Raw genomic sequence first — 20,526 nt, forward strand, 5'->3', positions numbered from 1 at the left:
TCAAGTTCACAGTCAGACAAGTGCTGCTGTGCTCAGTCTGGATCAATTGCAAGAGCAGGGCTGGTAAATGGGGTGTCACTGCTGTCGGTCCACTCCCTGGTTTGACAACCCAGTACCTGACAAGTGCAATTTCACAGGGATGAAAATCCTGACCAGGAAGAAAGCACGTTTTATTCAAAATAAACAAGGGAGATGTGTTCATCGCTCTGCAGCTAAATTGTGCAAACCTCTGCCTTGCTGTGTGTAAGAGCAGGCTTAGACAGATCAGTGGGGTGCGCTTCTCTGTAACACAGGTCACTGTGCACTTAAGCAGGGGTTTGTGCCGAGTCCAAGGCTGGTGTGAGATATACTCACTTTTTTTCCTTCCCAGTGGCTTGGTATTTTGCTCAAAATAGAGGGCATCGTGCTGACTTTTGTCTTGATGCTCTGTTGCTGCAAGTTTAGAAGATGTTAATCACTTTGTGAATTGTATATTCCTGAGTCTCAGGAGCAGCAATGAAAACTGTCAGGCTTATTCTCCCACTGTCTTGTAAATCTGACAGAGGTTGCCTTTTCCCAATGGAGGAAACCAACTAAAACTTAGTGTAAAGGACAATTTCTAGTGCTTAAACTTTTTTTGGAAAATACAGAATTCTGATATAAAACTCAATTCATTTTTTGGCTCACAGTGTGTTCATTCTTGTGGTTTGTAATTTCTACTCATATGGGTGATAGGTTAACCGTCTGGGACACAGTATAGGAAGAACAGTATAGAAAAGGCAGCTGAGGTTGAAGAGTAAAACTATTAGAAACTTTTGTCCTTCAAAAATCTAACTCCAAACCTACAATGACAGACATGTGCACAAAGTCAGGGAACTTCACGTATGAAGTAGGAGATGGATGTTCTCTGGAATATCTGCATTTTTACATTAATAAGTAAAGCATCCCAGTATATATACATGAATGAAGCCCCGGTCTAAATTAGGGGTACATGACCTATGTTAATACTACTGTACTCCTTCAATTTGGAGCACATTTTGCCGGGGCTGGGTCTAAAGCTCCCTGAGCCGTCTGCTAATACTGTGTCTGATATGACACTAACTTATGCTGTGTAGGATTTATAGAGGATTATGGGATAAACACCCTCTATGGGAGCTATAGTCAGGATGAGAAGTCCCATCAAATAGTGGTTGAACTGCAAACAATAATAAAAAGACGTTTCCTTGTGTGTTTTAGGTTGAAATCCTGGAGCAATCAAATAATCTAACAGTTGGTTACTACGTTACACAAGGCAGACTGGTTTTTATGCCAGCTGCTGTAATTGAAAGGCTTCTTGCATATGGCATCAGCAATGCCACAGCAGACATAAAGCAGCATGTACCACATCTCCAGTCCGTGGCAGCCCTTGCCTTGCCATGGAAGCCCCTTCCCGCGTACCACTTCCAGCTGAAAACAGGTGAGTGACGTCCTGCCCATCCATGCCCAGGGTTGCGTGTGTCTTAACGATCAGTGCAGAGGAATAATTGCCTTCCCTTCCCTTTGCTGTTCTGTCTCAGCCCCTGCTCTCCACCGCAGCAACAGGACAAGCTCTGCTTTGGTTTCATACATTGATGTTCCTGGCTTGAGCAGGACAGCCGGTGTGTCCCTGTCCTGTGCAGTGCTCTGCTGTCACCCTTGTTGGTGCTGCTGTGAAATGAAGCGGAATTGTATTGGGGATGAGTCACACTAATATGCTTGACTAAGCCTTGGCATTTGATTAAAATGGACATCAATCGATGGATTGTGCAGTAACCTGTGCATTTCCTCTGAGGATGATCAAATGAGGAATGTGGCTATATGTAAATATTATTCTGGCTGAACCTGTTGCATTTGACTTAATTCCCAGTCATATGATCCAGGGTCACTGTGTAACCCCTCTGTACTGTAACAAGAGCATCAGTGTAGAGCAGTTGCAGTGCAGCAGAACAGTATAAGCTATGAGAGGGTAAAGAGTACTGTAAAACAATGTATTCAGTTGTAAGAAAGATTTCTTATGTATGTGCTTGCATGTTTATATATGCATGCTTATTGCAGTTACCCAGTTAAGTGTATTTTTCCTAGCACAAACAGAATGAGAATCAATATTATGATTAATCATGGCTTGAAAGAGCAAATGACCTGCAAGATTTAAGAGTATAATTTGTGCTTTCAAATGATTTCACTTACTGCCTGGCTCTGAGCAAGTATTTGCAGAATGAACTGGTGTTACCTCATATATCACTGTAGGAACAACCTCCATTTGTCTGTGGGGAGTATCAGCTGTAATAATGCAATTTAGTTCTTATATTTTGTCTTAATTAAAGCTAGTTTAGTGAAGTGCTTGAATGGCATAAACTGATCTTATGTGGCACTGTTTTCACCTAATTAATTTGTAAATCGGTGATCTTGCTGTCAGACATTACAGAGTTACACAACCAAAAGTGCTTTGTCCGCATACAAATACATTTTTCCTTTTCTAGAGCTGCAGTTTGTGGGTCAAACAGACAATATACAGTCGTGCAAATTTGTTCAGACCATGGAGCAACGGTTACAGAGAGCATTTCAGGATGCTGAAAGAAAGGTCTTAAACACCAGCAACAACTTAACAGTTCAGGTACAAACATTGTGTGCTTTGCCAGTGCCCTTGCCAAACTCCCTGGGTTATTCTTTCCTATATGTGTGCTTATATTTCAACATAATGTCTTTGATGGCCTCTATGGAAGTAAGCTTGGTTTCAGCTGAAATAAGGTTGCTTTATTTACTGTAGGAAAGCATGTAAATGCATGATTTATAGGAGATTGTTAGTGTTTTTGTCTTTTTTTTTTAATTTACATTTTACTGTTCACAGTTAAATAATTTAAGTAAAATTCAAATAAAATTAAAGATATAAAATTTTTCTTCTGAATTTACATTTTTACTGACTATGTTATTCCAACACATTAGTTGCTTTAAGTGAGGCTATTCAGGTATAAAGATAGTGTCATGTGTAGCTGTTTGTCAGATCTAAGATAATGGAATATTTGGGGCTTTTTGCGCATTCCAGTTCTAAACTTGCAGACCTATTAAATGCATTAAGTTTTCTAGAATTTGTATGTTTAGTGGCCCAACACCTTTATGCTGTATGCCATACTTCAGTAATAAATAACTCATCCTCTGGGTGATATTATGATAGGTGTTTGATGTGTGATAAAACTCTCTGTATGGATCTTGTGCTCCTCAGAATAGTCTGCATGTATAATAGTTTACCAGAAGGAAAAAATTGGTCATCAGAGATCTGCTTTGTTACTATGACACTCTTGCAAGTTTGTGTTCAAACTGGAGGTGATCAAAGTGCACAAAAGTGCATGGCAAGAGATGATCCACTGCGGTAGGTAAAGTGATTATCAAGCTTTTAAGTAGCAGGACCTGTGACACTGAGGGGACCTTCATGGTGACCAATTTGCTCACAGAAGAAGTTGTAGATCTTAAAGAGCACTGACTCAATTTTTTAAAGAGCCCTAGGAAAAGGTGGTAGTTATGTTTTTTTGTGGGTATTGCCCGCTTAGGAAGTGATAGAATGGAAGACTTGCAGGCGAGATATAAAATGGCAAGTAAGAGGCTCAAGGGTGTGATCGTCATAACAAATTTTTCCAAAATCATTCCAGTACCCTGGAAAGGACTAAACCAGAAAATAGAACAAGATTTTTAGAGTAATTGCAAACTGAGGAACAGTTCTGAAGCAGACAGACCTAATTCAGAAAAGGCATTGCTGCACCTTGAGTGTGGAGAGAATAGCTCATGAAACAACTTCCACACAAGGAGAAATTAAATTGGCTGTGGAGCTCCAACCATAAGCGATGTATAATCAGGAGAGAGAATTTATAATTTCCCATAGCAGAACAACTCAGTTTTAAATAAAAAGAGAAGTCTTTTCCCATAGTGGCTAATAAAATCTTGAAGGTGGCCAGATGTAACTGGAAAAAAAGAATGGAAGTTACAAAAAGCAATTGACCAAACACATAGAAGAAAAAGTCACAAACCCTTTTTAAGCCCAAGCATAAAATTTGTGTCTCAGATCATAGCTGTGGGCTAACCTTACACTGTGGAAAAGAGTCCTCTCCTCTTGCCCCATGCCTGTTCTCCGGCCATCTGCTCCTGGGCATTTCTAAGTGGATGTCAGCTAGGCAGACCTTTAGTTTGATCTCAAACTCTTCTATTGTGTTTTATGTTTTTACTTAGTGATACAAATAATGAAAATGGGGTCTTTAAATAACATCCATTAATGCTGAATGCTGTTGACCTTACCTGCAGTATCAATAGCCAAAAACCATCCCTCTTTGTCTGAAGGCACTATTTTTCTGAGAAAATGTTTTTTTTCCCTTTCTGTCCTGCCTTCACCTCTTTGCTTCCTGTGTAAAACTGGTGTTTGAGGATCTGATTTTGTAACCAAGAAATAGAATTAGTCCTTAAATACAGTCATCAGAGTTGAGCTCAGGAAGAGAGTGACATAGAGCTAATTTGGGGAGGAGGGCTGGTAGTTACATGATGCTAGGAAAAGAGAAGACATCATACCCATTTATTTAATACGGAAAAGGTGTAGGTCTATACAACTGCACTGGGAAGGCAGCAAAGAAAGCAACACATACAGGACTAATTCCTCTGCATCAAATAAACGTTTTATTTTCATTTTTCTGATAAGCATTCTCTCCCTCATCTTACATTTCCTGGGAAAAAGCAGGGAAAATATTTTCAGTGCTCGCTGCACATTTTCCGCCTGTTGCTGTCCTCCAGAAACTCTTCATGTGCTGAAGCAGGAATTAAAGTATCACGAACTGTTTTACATGATCATGTTGAGTGAGTTGTATCTAACCTATTGTTCAAGTTAACTTTCTCCCAGTTTGTTTGCACTGGTGGTTGTTGTTGTTTGGTGTTTTTTCACCTCAGGTGAGCTGAAACACAGCTATGTTTTTACCTCTGTTTCAGATTTTAAACACCTCCAATGTCTCCCAAGCTGTTACTCTGTTTTATGTAGTGAACAATCGCAGCACAACTTTAAATGGCACTATTTCCAGCAACCTTCTTAATCAGCTGTCAGCTGAGCTGGTGGGCTTCTATCTAACCTACCCGCCACTCACCATTGCAGAATGTAAGTATGCACACAGCTCCTTAAGATTAAGGAGTGTTGGGCTCTTGCATTGCCAGCATCATAAGTTTTGTCGTCAAGCTCACAGATTCTAAATGTTTTTGCTGACTGCTTTTTGAATTTTTTTTTTGTTAAACAGAAAAATGGAGGGTAGATTAGGTTGGGATGTGTTCTGGATTCACTGTTTAGTTCAGCTGCTAGAAGCAGTGGCAGATAATTAAGAAAAACTCACATATGCTGTCATTAAAAAAAAAATAAATTTAAAAATGCCTGTGCCAGGTTCCAGACAAAATAAGGTTGTAGTTTTATGTAGATTGAACCACAGATTTTCCCTGGTTCTCCACTTGAGGAAAACTCAGTACAGCACATCAGATTTGTCTTCAGCATAGCCGCTTACTTCAGCAGAAGACAGCCCCCGGTGTTTGCTCCAGTGGCAGGGCTGGGTAGTACACTTCAAGTGTGTGTTTGGGTGAGCTCCACCTATGCTTCATTTTTTGTTGGTGTATTTACTGAACTTCATCCTCAGCTGAAAATGTGGTCTAAGCACTTCAACTTCCATAATTTGCTTGCATTTTATAGAATCATGGAATGATTTGGGTTGGAAGGAACCTTAAAGATGACCTAGTTCCAACCTCCCTGCTATAAGCAGGGACATATTCCACTAGACCAGGTTGCTCAATTGTTATGAAGAGTCAGAGGTTCAGAAAGTGAGAAAAAGCTGTGTGTCTGAGCAGCCTGTGCAGCATGTATGTTCTCTGACTCTGCATGCTAATTTCTCTAAAATGAATTAAGAGACCAAGACATTTGATTATGGGGATTTCTGTTTAATCTGCTTGTTAAACTTGGTATGTGAAATTAAGCTCACTGTAGAGCCGGATTATCTGTTCACTGGAGGAGATCAGTGTTCACTGGTAGTGGGGGGAGACGGACATGCTAGGTATATCTGTGCATGGTAATGGACTCTGGTTAGGGAAGGGCAGGTTTCAACTGATCTCACTGTATGTAAATCTTCAAGATGTTTCTTAAATTCAGAATATTTGCTCAGAGCTAGTCACTATCAGTCTCGCTGATAAGGCTAAACCAGTGATGTAGTAGTTCGTAATTTTTTTGTTTCACAAATATTGAAATTATCAGGCACATAAAGACAGAGACAGATATATGTCTTTATCATCAAAACAATGTACTAAGTGGATTCATAGCTTTAGGTAAAATTACTAAGGCACTTGTTCATTTTCTGATTCTAAGAAAAAGCAGAACCAGGCTACTGGAAAGTGAGCACTGGAGAAAACACAAGTTACCTTTTTTGTCAGTCCATTTTATTTGCAAGAACCCAACAGCAGAGTAATTATCCAGTGCAATTCTTCAGCATTTACTTGCACAAAGAGCATTCTCCTGTCTACGGGGTAAGTGGTTACTGATGTGAAGCAATCAGGAATCACAGGTAACTGGCGATGGTGCAAATCCTTGAAAAACAAGGAGCATATGTTATTCCTGAGGCATTATCCATCTAAATTAGATATTTGCAAACAAATAGGTGAAGCTGCCCAGTGATGAGTTCTTGCACTGCATTGGTGCTCTTTTTAATCAGACTTGCTATCACAGTAAATGAGAGAGGATAGGCTTGTGTTTTCATCAGGTGTTCCCACAAGCAAGGGGAGGTAGAGGGAGGCTATTGACCAAAGGTGTGCTCGGGGACCTAGAAAGCAATGCAGACCATTCATCATGAGACAGGTTCTTTCCTTTTCATGGCTGGCCAGTATGCCTGTCTGAACAGTGTCCTGTGCGCAGGACTTGTCTTCACAGGGCATCTTGGAGCACAGGGAGAAAGGCCAAGGAAATTTTGATGATGGCTGGCCTTGATTCAAGTGTTCAGTCTCCAAAATAGGCCTGTTGCATAGGAACAGGATTGTGGTGCTTCTTGCAAAGGCAATAGGGGCATTTAGTTGGTAGTTAGGGGCTATGAAAGCCATTAGTCACACACTACGTGTCTCGTGTGGTATTGCAGTACACTGCTGATCCCTGCACATGATGAACTGACTCGATAAAGTATTTAGCTAATGCTCATTTAACAACTAGTGGATTATATTTCATTTTGGAATTCTTGGTTTTATTCCCAGTGTAGCAGGTATACTGCAAACTCGTGAACTTAATGCACACATAGTGTTTATGGCTTCAGACTCGTTATACGTCATGTGAAAATGTTTACTTTGAAAAGCGTTTGATGCTTATTCATGTGGCAGTGCAGTTGTTTCAGTTTATCAAATGAATACTGCTGCTGTTCTCAGAGTGTGTTATTTCCCAGTAGACTCCGGTGGCTCCTCTTGAGCTTTTGCAGTCTGTCATGGAAATGCACAGCTCAAGACAGGCTGTGAAATCCCTCCTCAAAAGCAGTTACTGTGTATAATCAGGTGTTTTACAACCTTTACTATTTCAAGCCACTTTGGAGTGTAAAAATGGAGGTAACTCAATAGCAGTCTATCAACGTGCAAGGCATGGATATTTTCTGAATTAAATTACAAGTATTAATGCTTTCCACATTGCATAAATCTGTTGGAAAAAATGCTGAGCTGTATAACAAATTAGCAGCATATAGAACTTTGCAGCCTAATGCACTTCAGAGATGGAAAACCTAACAAAAGGCATCAAAATGGCAAACATCAGTTTCTCACATATGTAAACTCATGCTGGTAATAGTAACATGCTAAATGGTGCAAAGTGAGAGTACCACACTCAAAGGTGTGTTCACAGTTTCATTAGTCTCGTTTGTAATTTTCATTTGTGGAACTGCACTCTATAATTGGTGGAATCTGATCCTGGTTTATTTTAATATTATTTTAGGTTAAAATGATGGTTTGGGTTCAGTAAGGATTAAATAACAGAATCGCCACAGAACACCATTTTGTTTGCCCCAGGAGATTAGTCATGGAGAGAAAGCAGCAGAAATGTATATAACATAAGCATGTGCATGTTACATATTGTTCTTAGTAGTGGGAAAACCTGGGCTTTTTCTCAGTCAACGTACCAGCCAATATTTTGGGAGCAGAAGATGTATGTTCTTCTTTGTACAGCACCACCTGTACTGCTTGCACTTGATGTCATTTTTCAGACAGAAGAGAAATTGCAGTCTTGAAAACTATGCCTCCAGCTCTCCTCCTGGGCCATAGTTCAATTTCATTTATCAGTTTCTGGTTAAACAAATAGTTCTAGGGCGTGTCATGTGTAAGATGTTAGACTATTGTGACATAATTTCAATTTTTATTTTAAAGCTTTGGAGTATCCAAACCTTGACGTCTCAGAATCAACTAGAGACTACTGGGTGATAACAGGTACTCTTCAATCTCCTTTCCTCCTCCCTGCAGTTCAGATGATAATTTTTAGTGCCTGATGATATAAATACATTGGTGCAGTAATTTTCACAGAAATAAATGTCTGTCCACTAAATCTTCCTGTTGCATTCAAGTGGGCAAATGTATTTAACGTTACTCTGGGGCATAACTGTGATTAATCATCTTGAACAAAGATATGTCCTGTGTCCAACACTCACCTCAGAGTTCATGCCACTTTGGTTTAAGCACTTCCAAGAACAGAATTATCTTCTCTGAGTTTTAAGATGCAGATAGGTGGGTTCCCTCCCACTCCCAACTAGGGGAATTCGATTTAAATCTGAAATCAAAAGGGACTTGTAGACATAACCAAGGAAGAAAGACGATCTATTAAACTGAAGAAGTTTGTTGTGATTTTTTGACTGTGTCTGGGTCCCAGAATTTTTGCATCCTTCATGTGAAGGATTAAGCACATAACTTTCTCTTGGTGGAAAAGAAAGTGCAAAGAGTGCTATTAAGCTTCAAAGTACTTGTTTTGCCACAGTCATTTCACTGGTATCACATTCTCATTCACAATCATTTTGACTTTAGAAGTAATAACTGGGCAAGAAAGAGACCCTTTTCCCCAGGCATCTTTGAGTGTGTAGATATCAAAGCCTTTCTAATTGACGGGTATGTACCTGGAACTACTTAGTGCTCAGGAGAGCAAGAGAAAAGGAGCCTTATATGAAATGGATTAAATTCTATGCTCTACTTCCAAAAACCCTTCAGCTTCTGGAGAGATTTTGAGATTAAAAATAAGTTTATGCAGAGTTTATGATCCTTTGAAAGGTGTGATATGGCTCCTCTCCATTTGGACCCTTGGAATGCAATATGCCATTTTTTGCCTTTGTGCCCTTGCTGTATTAGAGTGTTTTCAAAAAAGATCAAGTTGATCCCTGAAAAGGTTTTTAAAATAATATTGAAAAAGCATACATTTGTATTAATAAAATTAGCATGCAAGATCACTTATTTGAACTTTATGTAAATTCATTTTTTTTAATTTAAAATTCTTTCTTTGTTTACTCAGTTGTAAACGCTCTCAACCATGAAGTATTTTGTTTCAAACTGAGTTGGACAAAATTCTGACTTCAGAATTCAAAATTGCTAGATGAAAAAATTTGTTTACTTAATAGGAGCATCTGGCGATATGCATAAAACCTGGCAGCTCTCAAATAGGTTTTCACTTACTTTTTACATTGAAGGTAATAGATTAAGTGCTTGCCAGAACCATCTTGGTAAACTGAAGGTGTCTTAAACTGCCCTGTAGACCACTTATTACTTTATACGTCCATCTGAAATGTGCTGATATGTGATTTTCTCCATTCCAACAGTTATTCAAGGGGTTGATATTGCATTACTGGGACTGAACAATCAGAGCTTTGCTAGATTAATGGAGCAGCGTTTGGCCCCGCTGTTTATGATGTCCCATCAGCAAGGAAGACGATTCAAGCGTGCCACTACTGTGGGCAGCTACACTGTGCAGGTGATCGATGTGACATCCATTGCGCTCTGTTGCAAAACACATACTGCTAGTTTTAAGGGTTTACGTATTAAAACATTTTGTTAATTGCTGTGAGCATTTTTACAAAGTACATATTTTAGTGTGAAGTCTCATAGTTAACATTATGAAGAGTTCCAAGCTTTTGTTCTTCAATTAAAAAAGTTTCCTAGGTAACTCACTAGAACTAGAACCTTTTTCCTTTTAGTTGAAAAAAAAGGATGAAGCAGTCTTTCTACAGTATTAGTCATCAAATCATGTGGCCACAGATCACATAATGAAGTAGAGATTTCAGTCCTGAGTAATTTATTAATCATCTTTCTCTTATTTAGCAACATTTCCCATTTGATATTTTGAAATAATCATATTCTGTTTTCTCGCTAATTTAGCCAACTGGTGCTAGTTGTGGGTGATTCAAAGAGGATCTTTACTCAAAAGTTGCATTGACAAGTTGTTGCTTTTTTTTTTTCTTAAGTTACACAATGTTTTTCAAAAATTGCTTGTGAGATATTAAAACAAATTACTACTTTCTTCTTTGCCTGCAATTCTGTGTGTTTTCCCACTGGAATAATTTAACAGAAGGAGCACATTTTTTACTTGCCAGAAGAGTGAACCTTTGTAAAATTTTCCATGAAAACATGACATGTTTAAGTCAATAACATAATGGAGAAGAATCACAATCCTTTTTCCTCTCATGATCAGAGGTATTTGACACTGCCTTTGCTTTTAGGAAAGATAGAGGCACAATGTAAAAATTATGCTGGTCTTCTGCAGAGTGAAATAGAAAAAAACCCATGGTTCTCTTTATTGTCAGCCTAGTTCAAAAATAGTGTGTACAGAGGTAAAATGTGGGAGAATTTTTTCAACTGAGATATGCCAGTAAAGTATACTTTTCAATATTAGGACAGATTTTAAGAATTCCCTCTTTACAGAGGAGTGTAATCCCCAAACATTTGATCCTTTTCTCCTTTGTACTGCATGCTTTTCTTAATCCTATAGTAAAATCCTATACTATGTTTAGAAATTTTTAAGGCAGCAGTCAGTCCTTACTTATCTTCATAGCCTAGGCTACGAAGGAGAGAAGTTCTGATCCTGTGAGAATATTTGCATGGAGCTTATGCTTATATGGGATCTTGAAGTATCAGTGCACACCCTGGGTGCACTGCCTTCAAGTCTCTCCTGGCAGGTCTTGCAGTGGAATTATGTAAACAGGGTTTATTTCCTTTTCCTTCATTTTATTTTTTTTTTTTTTCTGTTTTGAAAGATGGTAAAAATCCAACGTATTCCAGGACCCAAGGAGCCGGCGGAACTGACGTACTATACTTTATACAATGGGAAACCCTTGTTGGGCACTGCAGCTGCCAAAATTTTGAGTACCGTTGACTCCCAGCGGATGGCCTTGACACTAGGTTATGTTATTCAAGTTCAAGCTGATCGTAAGATTTCTTTTAAAAATTCTGTGGTTTAGTCCTTTATTTGTTTTATTTTTCTTTTCTTTCTTTGTGTGGATGTGGGGCACTTCCATTGATCTCGCAGAAAAATTTCAGCTGTGTCTTTCTGAACATCTGCTTAAGTCAGACTGATCTTTTTCCTACGGAAGACAGACTAATCTTTTATCGTAGTAACTCAAAGCTGTATATCAACCGTTATTTAGCTGATCAGTGTGAACTCTACCATACAACTAGTTTTATACATGTACAGTTCTATGAACTGAACAACTTCATAGAACTGTGAAGTCAGAATTGGTTCTGATGCTAATGAAACCACGAAATCACAGGCTAGTTACTGCTGGAGCTAAATTGCTATTCAAGTAACTTGAGCCAAAGTAAATTGTGGGGGCTATCAAATGTCCCTTTTTTTTGGCTTGTTCAAAAGAATGTAGACTATTTCTACCTGAAATAGATTATTATTTTTTAAGTAATCATTTTCACCGAGAACTTTGTAAAGCCACCACATGGTTGTTAAAGATATTTTTTAGATACAAATCAGAAAAGTGAAATTGGACAGAAATACTTATGTATATAGGCAATTTTCAGATTCAAGATATGTTACCATCATTCAGAATAGTGTGGCCAGAAAAGTAATCCATTCTTGAAAAGTAGTGATTTAGAATTTCTCTTTTAAGACTTGCATCAGTTACTGAGGGATTGTGGGCACAGATGTTTTCTTAATTTTTTTTTTTTTTTAATATTCCTGTATAGTTAGCCCGTAGTCATAAACCTATGGTAGGTCTTGGCAGATTTTTTTGTGCAATAGGGGCTGAATGTATGAATCAATGTTGTACCTGACCCTGGATTTGATCTTGGTCCATTATTGACTTTAATTGCTCTAAAACCAGGGTTCACCGTTCCTGCTTCCATGCAGTCTAGTATTTAAATTCTGAACAACTTTTTTTTATGTGAATATTTCCTTGATGTAATTTTTACTAAAGCAGGTACATATGCATAACAGTTTCCTAGCTTTTTGTGCTGTTTTGTGATTTATATGGTTATTTAGGTAATTATGACGTCTGCTTCTCACGATCTAATTTTGTACTTTCATGGCCTGATAAGGCAGTCTTGTTCATCTGTAGGTTTTCATCTATAAGAAGAGAGCATACAGAAATTGAAATTATGACCCCTGGTAACTGAGATTCTGAAAGCTAGAGTATTTGAAATGTAGGAGATGGAACTATCTTTATACCTTATTACTGAAAAAATCAATTTCTTTCATTTTGGACACGGTATTTGTAGCCTGTCTCTGTATTCCCAAAGAAAATACTTTGTGTGCATTTCATTTTTACTCATTATAATTTTCTGTTATAGCAGAATGGAAAGTTCTGTACCAAAATGCAGTAAGAAAAGATATCTACCCTCAGGAGCTCGCAGTCTGGTTAGACAAGACAGATGAATAATAGCAAAAAGCATGGGTGTTTCTGTTATAAGTGAAGGGCTGAGCTACAGCAGAATGAAAGGCTTGCTTCAAAATCAGCTGAGGTCTTATTGAGTTGAATGAACCATGAATTGACTTACTCAAGGTCAGACTGGAAGCTGGTAACTGAATTAAAGATGTATATTAGGATTACTAAAGGTCCGTCCTGTTAGCTATAACATCATAATTTCTTCTGCATTCCCAAGAATGATTAATAATAATTTTTCAACAATTGTTTGCTGCTCTCAGAGCAGTAATCTGTAACTAAAATTACTGTTATCTGGTAAAATTGAGATTCAGTTTCCTTCCCCACAGCCCTTTCATCCCCAAACTAAAGGTCCAAATTCAATAATTTAGAATTCTGCAACTCCATTGAGAAGTGAACCTTGAAAGGCTTCAACTTGGCTTTTAGGACAGTCTTTAAGCATGTGGTTACCGTTAAACTGAATTCAAGATATGTGCCTAATGGTGATATTCCTACATCATCCAACAAACATTGGCTTTGCAGAAAGTTGTAAATCTACAAAGGAAATAGGCTCAAGCTTCAGACAGACTTTCAGCTGGCTTTTGTAACTGCTGCTAAACAAGATGGTATGCATTTGAAGTCTGATCCTGAAAGATGCTGAGTGCCTCTGACAGCTAATAAGCTCAATGACATTTGAAAGCATTGGTCCCCTAGGAAATGGGAGACACTGCTTTGCTCTGGTATTCTCACAATTGCCTGTCCATGCCAGCCTAGGGAAATAGAGACAGCATGGTGAAGTCCACAAAATATATCATGAAAATAAAATTCAGCATCATAAAGAGATTATCTGGAGTTTTTACAGAGAGGAATGTAATTGGAGAACTCGGGATGTGTCAGAGGAGGTTCTCTTATGTGTGTATAAGTTGTTCATACTAGGAGACTTTATTCTGATAACATGGAATCTAAAACATTTTAGCATTACTGCATTTCTGAAATGTAACCTTTTCCTGGTGCCGTTAATATATCTGCAGTAGGTCTTTCCAACCATATAATTTCCCCTCCTTCAGAAATGATAGATCCGTTTTGACCCTAACTGTGATAAAGTATCTCTAGAGCACAACAGAATCATTTTCTTATTGCTCTGTTGATATCAGCAATAACTATTAGAGTGCTTCGCTTCCTCAGTTTTGAAAAAGCTCTGCCGGTTTACCCTTGCTGAGCCAGTAAGTCTTTAACACCAGGTTATGGACTCTGCGTGTATACTTTAAATGGACTTGCTACCTTACTATAAGCTGGTTTTGTGTTTGAAGAATAATTAAGGATGTATTACTTTCACCTATTTTTGTTTATTTTACAAATGTACCATTGGAGTGATATCTAACGTGGCATCTAATTTGACTTAGAGTTAATGGCTGCTTCTGCAGCTGACTATAACTCAGTAAGAGAAGAGAGCCCAGGGATTTGTGATTTGAACAGTGTTGCTGATTAATTTTTTTTTACCTAAGGAATACAAAGGTATAGCTAGAATACTAAACATCTTTATATAATGGTTATTGTATGGAGACAGCTGAAGACTGTCTCCATAAATTGGAAACAGTTTAAATCTTGATTTTGCACAGTGGAACTTTACCAATGTTGGTTTGCGATTTTCTATAGCTGTGGTGAAGAACCCCCCGAACAACCTGTGGATCATTGCAGCAGTGCTGGCCCCCATTGCTGTGGTTACAGTTATCATCATCATCATCACTGCAGTTCTGTGCAGAAAGAACAAGAATGACTTCAAACCAGACACCATGATGAACATGCCTCAGAGAGCTAAAGTGAGTGACTGGTCTCCAGATCCAAGACGCCCATTTGCTTTATGTGGTTTTAGCTGAGTTTCTCTGCTAGGTGTCATTGAAGGACATTGGGAATCAAAATGATTGTTACGCACAGGTTGGATCTTTGCACTTTTCTGTTCTTAATGCTGCTGCTCACAACAATCACCCTTCTGTTTTACTCAGGATTCATTAGCTTCCTTCACAGGTTATCCTTTGCCGGGGAGGTAGGAGTGGCAGAATAACCATTATGCACTTGTGTAAGGTGCTGAGCCATTAGGGCTAGGTGGGCTTTGTTCAGGGTAGTTGCTTCCTTCATAAAGTTGAGGAAATGGACTATCACCCCTCGGTCTTGTCAGCAGCACACCTCGAACAGGACCTCATTGCCAAACCCATGGCCTGGGCTGCTTCTACCTGCCTTGAGTAGCAAGGCTGAAGCTCTGGGCTTTAGCAGCAGTTCAGACGTGGTCCTCATCAGAAGTTCTCCACCCAACTAATAATCCAGAAAAGTCATTATCTGACTTTTTTCAGAAGACTTCTCTCCCTATTATATATTTTTTTAGATGTTTTGAACTTTCTGATTTATTTGTGGATATTTTTGGTTGGATTCAAACAATTATATTTTCCCTAAAGTTACTAACCCATATCAATTACTAGATTTTACCAAATCAAATGCATTTCCAGTTTGATTCCCTGTCTCTAAGACAAAAAAGTCACAGGACACTGATTTGTCTCTGTAGTGGAAAAAAATCTGTCTTCTCAGGGCTGCTGTTAAATGGCTTTTAAACAGGGCATCCTGATATTAGGAGATTTTAGCCCTAAAGAACCTGTATGTAAGTCATACTGTACCTTCACTCTATTAGCTGGCTTTCTTCTTCTCCATTGGCATGAGATTGACATGATAAATTTTTTCTTTGTTTTCTTAATGCTACAGGCAGCAGGATTATTGTGATTTCAGCTCCGTTGCTTCTGCTGAAAAACATAAATTGGAGGGAGAGTTGAAGGGAGGGCATGATATGTATGACAGCTCTTTTCTCCTCATCTTAAGTTAGTTGCAGCTGGTGCCAGTTCGAAAAAGATATTTATATAAAAATTATACAAAAAAGATATTTCTGTTTTGATTCCAGTATGTTTATCTGTTTATCCAATGTTATCAAGGTAACGTTAGACTAGATCTGCAAAAGTGAAACAAGCAATAACATAAACAAAAATTAATACCACTTCAGTTGTATCATGTAACATCTCATTGAAGCCTCTAAAGTGCAAATCCCGATTTATTGGGGGCGGTTGCAAATACTGAGCCATCATTATAGGACGTTTTACAGCTGAAGAAAGTTGCTGTTTAGGGAAAAAAAAGACTGTTGGTTGAAGTTACAGCACAGAAAAACTTGAAAGCATTCCATTGTTGTAATTCCAAATAGAAAGAGAAAATTGAACTTTTCCTTTTCCCGAGACATCAGATTTAATCAGGCTGTAAGATGCTTGGTGCAGTTAAAACCTATTCAATCAGGTTATGTTTGTATCAGCAGCCAATGTGGTCAGACAAGACTTGGGTCTACAGAACAAACCAATTTGTACTGGGCTCCCAGCATCTGGACTACACTTGTTTCAGGAAATTTTCCTGCAAGCTTGCTCACGTTTGCTGTTGGAAAACAGTAGCCCACTTCTAGAGTGCATTTCCCCTCTTTTTTATATATTTTGAGACTCTGTAAAGTTTTGTTTAATTCTTTATATAAAAGTGATGCATTTTAAAATGAAAGCTAAATTGATTTCTGATTTGTTTCATGATGATGGCTCCATCAAAAAGGTTTAGCCAGGTCTGGTTTATGGACCTTGAAAGATAAAATCTTGAGTGGGTATGGGCTGGTTTTGTCATTCCTGATTTCAACATCTTTACATAAATAAAGGTAAGAAAAGTATTTTGGGAAGATAATGGAATAAGTTCATTTTGAAAAAAGCAGTTTTATTTTTAATTCCAGCATTAGCAATATCAGAAATTGTAGTAATTGCTTGAACTGTAATTGCTACGTTTCATGCAGTTTGGCAATACAAATAGCTGATGAGCATGTATCTATATCACATTTAAAAGGAATATATTATTTCATGGTTTAGAAAGTGCCCAAGGCTGCTAGATTAATACTGAATCTTTTCTGTAAGTGGAGTCACAGCAGAGTGATTTTTAGTTTAAGAAGCAGCTTTAATACTTTGTTTCTGTGTGTCTGAGATTTGCTGTTGAATCACTGGAGCAATCTTTTAATGCCATTTGAACATCCAGCAAGCTGTGTAGGGACCATAAGAGAATATTATGGGATACTTGCAACCTTGGGTTTTGGCTGGTTTTGTTTTCAGTAGTGCCACTTTGTGTTTAGGTTTCAAAAGTCCTGTACCAAGGGGACTGGCAGAGCAGAGCTGCCTGTTCATCGCTGCAGTCCTCTTGCTGCTGGGCGCAGCAGAGCCTGCAGGTCCTTGCAGAGCAGCGCTGCCTGCTATGGCCCATGCCGGCGGGATAGGATGCGTGGACATGAGGGGTAATGAAACATTTAGCGTTAAATATCCTTCTGCAGCAGGGGGAGGTGATGTAACATAACAGCAGGATTGCTGCCTGTGTCTGGTAATTAAGGAATGACTTTTTTGTTTTAGCAGACTGAAGGCTACATAAATGATGTTTTAAAAATGACCTCTCATGCTTAGTATAGATTATAGCATCTTTCTGAGGAATTGTGTTGCTGTTCTGAATTGCCTTAGCAGTCAGGGACATCTGGGCTAAGTTGCAGGGAAAATGGCCTGTTACCATTTTTTTCAATTGACTCTGCAGCTGTAAAATTGAAAGGATTATAAATTCAAACCAGTGAAATTGTGATTGGAATTTGCTTTAATGTTGTTTCAATGTTGCTTTTATTTTGGGATACTACTTTTATTTGAGGCTTTGGATAGACGATAGCTTTTGCCTCCTTTGCTTTTTAATTCACAGCATGCTTTTTTAAAAGCTGTAATCTGATTTGTCACCTTTCCTTTCTTTTAGAGCGTGAAAGAATAAGCTTGCAGGTAAACAAATATAAGACCTGCAAGCAAAAGCAAATACTGCAGGCCATGAGAAAACAACCACTACCTATTTGATAAAGGGCATGGAAAGAAAAATGATCAGAGGAACTGACTGTGTACATGGGTATATACATGGAGAGGAGGAGCTGATCACCCTGTCTTCTTTTTTCTTTTAACTTCTTTTCTTTAATTTTTTTAAAATATCAGTGTCTTTTTCATGATCATTGCAAGGAAAAAAATGTCCCAGAAACAACTCCCTGTATTCAGTTTGTCTTTTGCTAGACAGTGTAATTTGATGGTCTTATGATTAATTTATTATTTTAAAAGCAATATTCCAATCCTAGTCCTTCCATCCTTTCTCAGTGCTGTTGTCACACCGGACATTTATTTGTGCAGTGCTTCAGCAGTGCCTGATTATGATTTAGCCTTGCCAGTTCCCTTCAGGGTGCTAAAGCCATCTGCTCCTTGTGAGCTTTTACAGAGCAGGGTTCCAAGATCAAATTTTATTTAACGCAATATGTCCACTGATGAGGATGGCTTTTTCAGCTCTTCTTTTAATGCAGTTTGTTACTAGACATGGTGGTAAGTAGAACTCAGATTAAAATAATCTTTCACTTTCTTCCTTTTGCAGATCCCAGCTGGGACTCTGCAGAGCTCTGTAGAAATTCTCATGTTCTGCTGCATCTGGTTTGGTTTTGTTTTGTTATTTTTTTTTTTTTTAATAAGGTACAAAATATAATTTGTAACTTCTACTCTTTCAAAGGCATGGAGAGGGAAATAACCAATTAAGTTAGCTATTCTCTGTTGCTACTTTTTTTTTTTTTCAGAATAACTAGGATGGTCTTGACTAACAATTAATATAGATAATAAGACTGGAAAATATTATTTTAGTTGAAAATACTGTATGGGATGGTGTGCAGTAGGTCTTCCTAGCTGTGCATCACACAACTTCTGCTTCCCCTTTTTTCATTCCCTTCCCTTTCCCCTTGTCACAGCTAGTTTGGTGGCTGCTTTTCTGGTACCCTGCCTTCAGAGAAGGGCAACCAGAAGGCTCCATTGTGGCGATATCATCATGACTTGCCATAGGGTGGTGATGGTGAATTGGCATTTCTCTGATACGTTTTAAGTTCCATCATGGTAATGTGCAGAGATGTGTGCTCTGCCAAATCGGCATTAGCCCAGTTAGCATCTCCTTAATGTACTTACCAGAGTGATATTGAGGTACATGAGCACGTTACAAATCATCAGCCTCAATTCAAAGAGGAAATTGGGGATGCGATGTAGATCCCCATAAACGAAAAGTATATATTCTTTTTGTTTTATAAAACAGAAGACAGCCTCCTCTTTATTCAGACTGAGATCGCCTATGACATTTATCTGTATTTATAGCAATACCTCGCATTTGGTAAGGGGCGGAACAAGAGAAAATATTTTTTCAGAACTCATTACTTTTCTGTGCCATCAGTGAATTTTTTTTTAATCCAGCTGATTTTCTTCTGGAACTAAAATATTCAATGACAACATGACAGGAACCTGAGAGAGATTTTTCAGGTATTAACTGTCTAGTTCTGCTGTGTTTCCCAAAGCATTTGAGGGTTAAAATCACCATTTCTCACCTTTGAAGTGATTAACAGTGCTTTTTTTTAGCATTCTGTCAATTGTCTTTGTACTTCAGGAAGAGCATCCTTCCAGTCTTCGGTAAACTAATTCAATTTAGTGTAGCAAGAATGTTTTTGTGTTACGTATATTTTCCAGAGATGACCAGGAATTTTTGATTGATTTATTTTTCACAATTTTTTCCCCCTTCTTTTTTTCCTAATAGAAAACATAGTCTGGAAAGTTAAGTTTTGCTTAAATATTCCACCTTCTGGTGGCTGCTCTGGCCAGAAGGAATGTGTCAGTTCTTCTTGTTCCTTGCAGAGGCAGCAGAGAAAGCCTGGCTGTGCTTTGGGGCAGGCTGGGCAGAAGGCCCTCAACTGCCTTGCTGCAAGACTCTTGCAAAGGCCACTTCCCAAGAGAAACAAGTGAAGTTAATAAAAGCCTTCCCAGTAGGCAACTGGCAAGCCAGGGGAAATACAATTTCACTCATCTGAAAAAGGTCCTTTTCTGGAAAATGTTGCCAATGAAACTTTTATGTGTATCTTTTTTACTTTGTCTTGATTTGGAATAAATTACTCCCACCCTCTTTGGAAACACAAGAATTTTTTTCATAGAGAAAATCTTCCATTTTCTGTATGGGCCTATTTTTCTCCTTTCTCATTTTTCCTTCGGTATATTCATTCTTCTATTGTCTGTTAATGGTATTTCTGGGGGTGTTACAGCAGAGTAAGAAGGGTTAGCCAAGATCAATGTTATACTGATTAATCATGTGTAAATTACGTGGAATGGAGATTTCATCAGAAAATTGCACTGTTGTTGGGCATTCATATGGCAATCTACATATTTTTACCTGTTACTTACGTAATTAAACAAGCTAAGGGGCAGGGAAAGATTTTATATTGAAGTGGAAATTTTATATTTACATATGATGCATGGAGATTTCTTTTTTTCCTTCCACTTCTTTTGTTTGTGTTTTTTTTTTTCAGCCAGTACAAGGTTTTGACTATGCCAAGCAACACTTAGGTCAGCAGGGAGCTGAAGATGAAGTTTTGCCTGTAACTCAGGAGACTGTCGTGCTTCCACTTCCAGTTAGAGATGCCCCTGCCTCACAGGAGAGAGAAATTACTCAGGATGGGAGCACTATCAAAACGGCTCAATCCAATGAAACAAGGAAAAGGTAAGAACTAGCATGTTTCTGCAGAGAGGGGGAA

General features: G+C 38.3%; 1 protein-coding gene across 4 annotated transcripts in view; it reads left to right on the plus strand.

Moving 5' to 3' along the window:
• KIAA1549L (KIAA1549 like) overlaps positions 1 to 20,526 on the plus strand; it is a 136,270-nt gene that overhangs the window by 69,924 nt on the left and 45,820 nt on the right. For all 4 annotated transcript variants that reach the window (XM_069857502.1, XM_069857500.1, XM_069857501.1 and 1 more), the window contains exons 5-12: positions 1,216 to 1,435; positions 2,478 to 2,611; positions 4,960 to 5,122; positions 8,386 to 8,445; positions 9,816 to 9,967; positions 11,247 to 11,418; positions 14,514 to 14,677; positions 20,302 to 20,492. In XM_069857502.1, the coding sequence (XP_069713603.1) occupies positions 1,216 to 1,435; positions 2,478 to 2,611; positions 4,960 to 5,122; positions 8,386 to 8,445; positions 9,816 to 9,967; positions 11,247 to 11,418; positions 14,514 to 14,677; positions 20,302 to 20,492 (1,256 nt within the window). The remainder of the gene's footprint in view (positions 1 to 1,215; positions 1,436 to 2,477; positions 2,612 to 4,959; positions 5,123 to 8,385; positions 8,446 to 9,815; positions 9,968 to 11,246; positions 11,419 to 14,513; positions 14,678 to 20,301; positions 20,493 to 20,526) is intronic.

This window comes from Phaenicophaeus curvirostris, chromosome 5 (assembly GCF_032191515.1).
Source record: "Phaenicophaeus curvirostris isolate KB17595 chromosome 5, BPBGC_Pcur_1.0, whole genome shotgun sequence".
Taxonomy (NCBI): domain Eukaryota; kingdom Metazoa; phylum Chordata; class Aves; order Cuculiformes; family Cuculidae; genus Phaenicophaeus; species Phaenicophaeus curvirostris.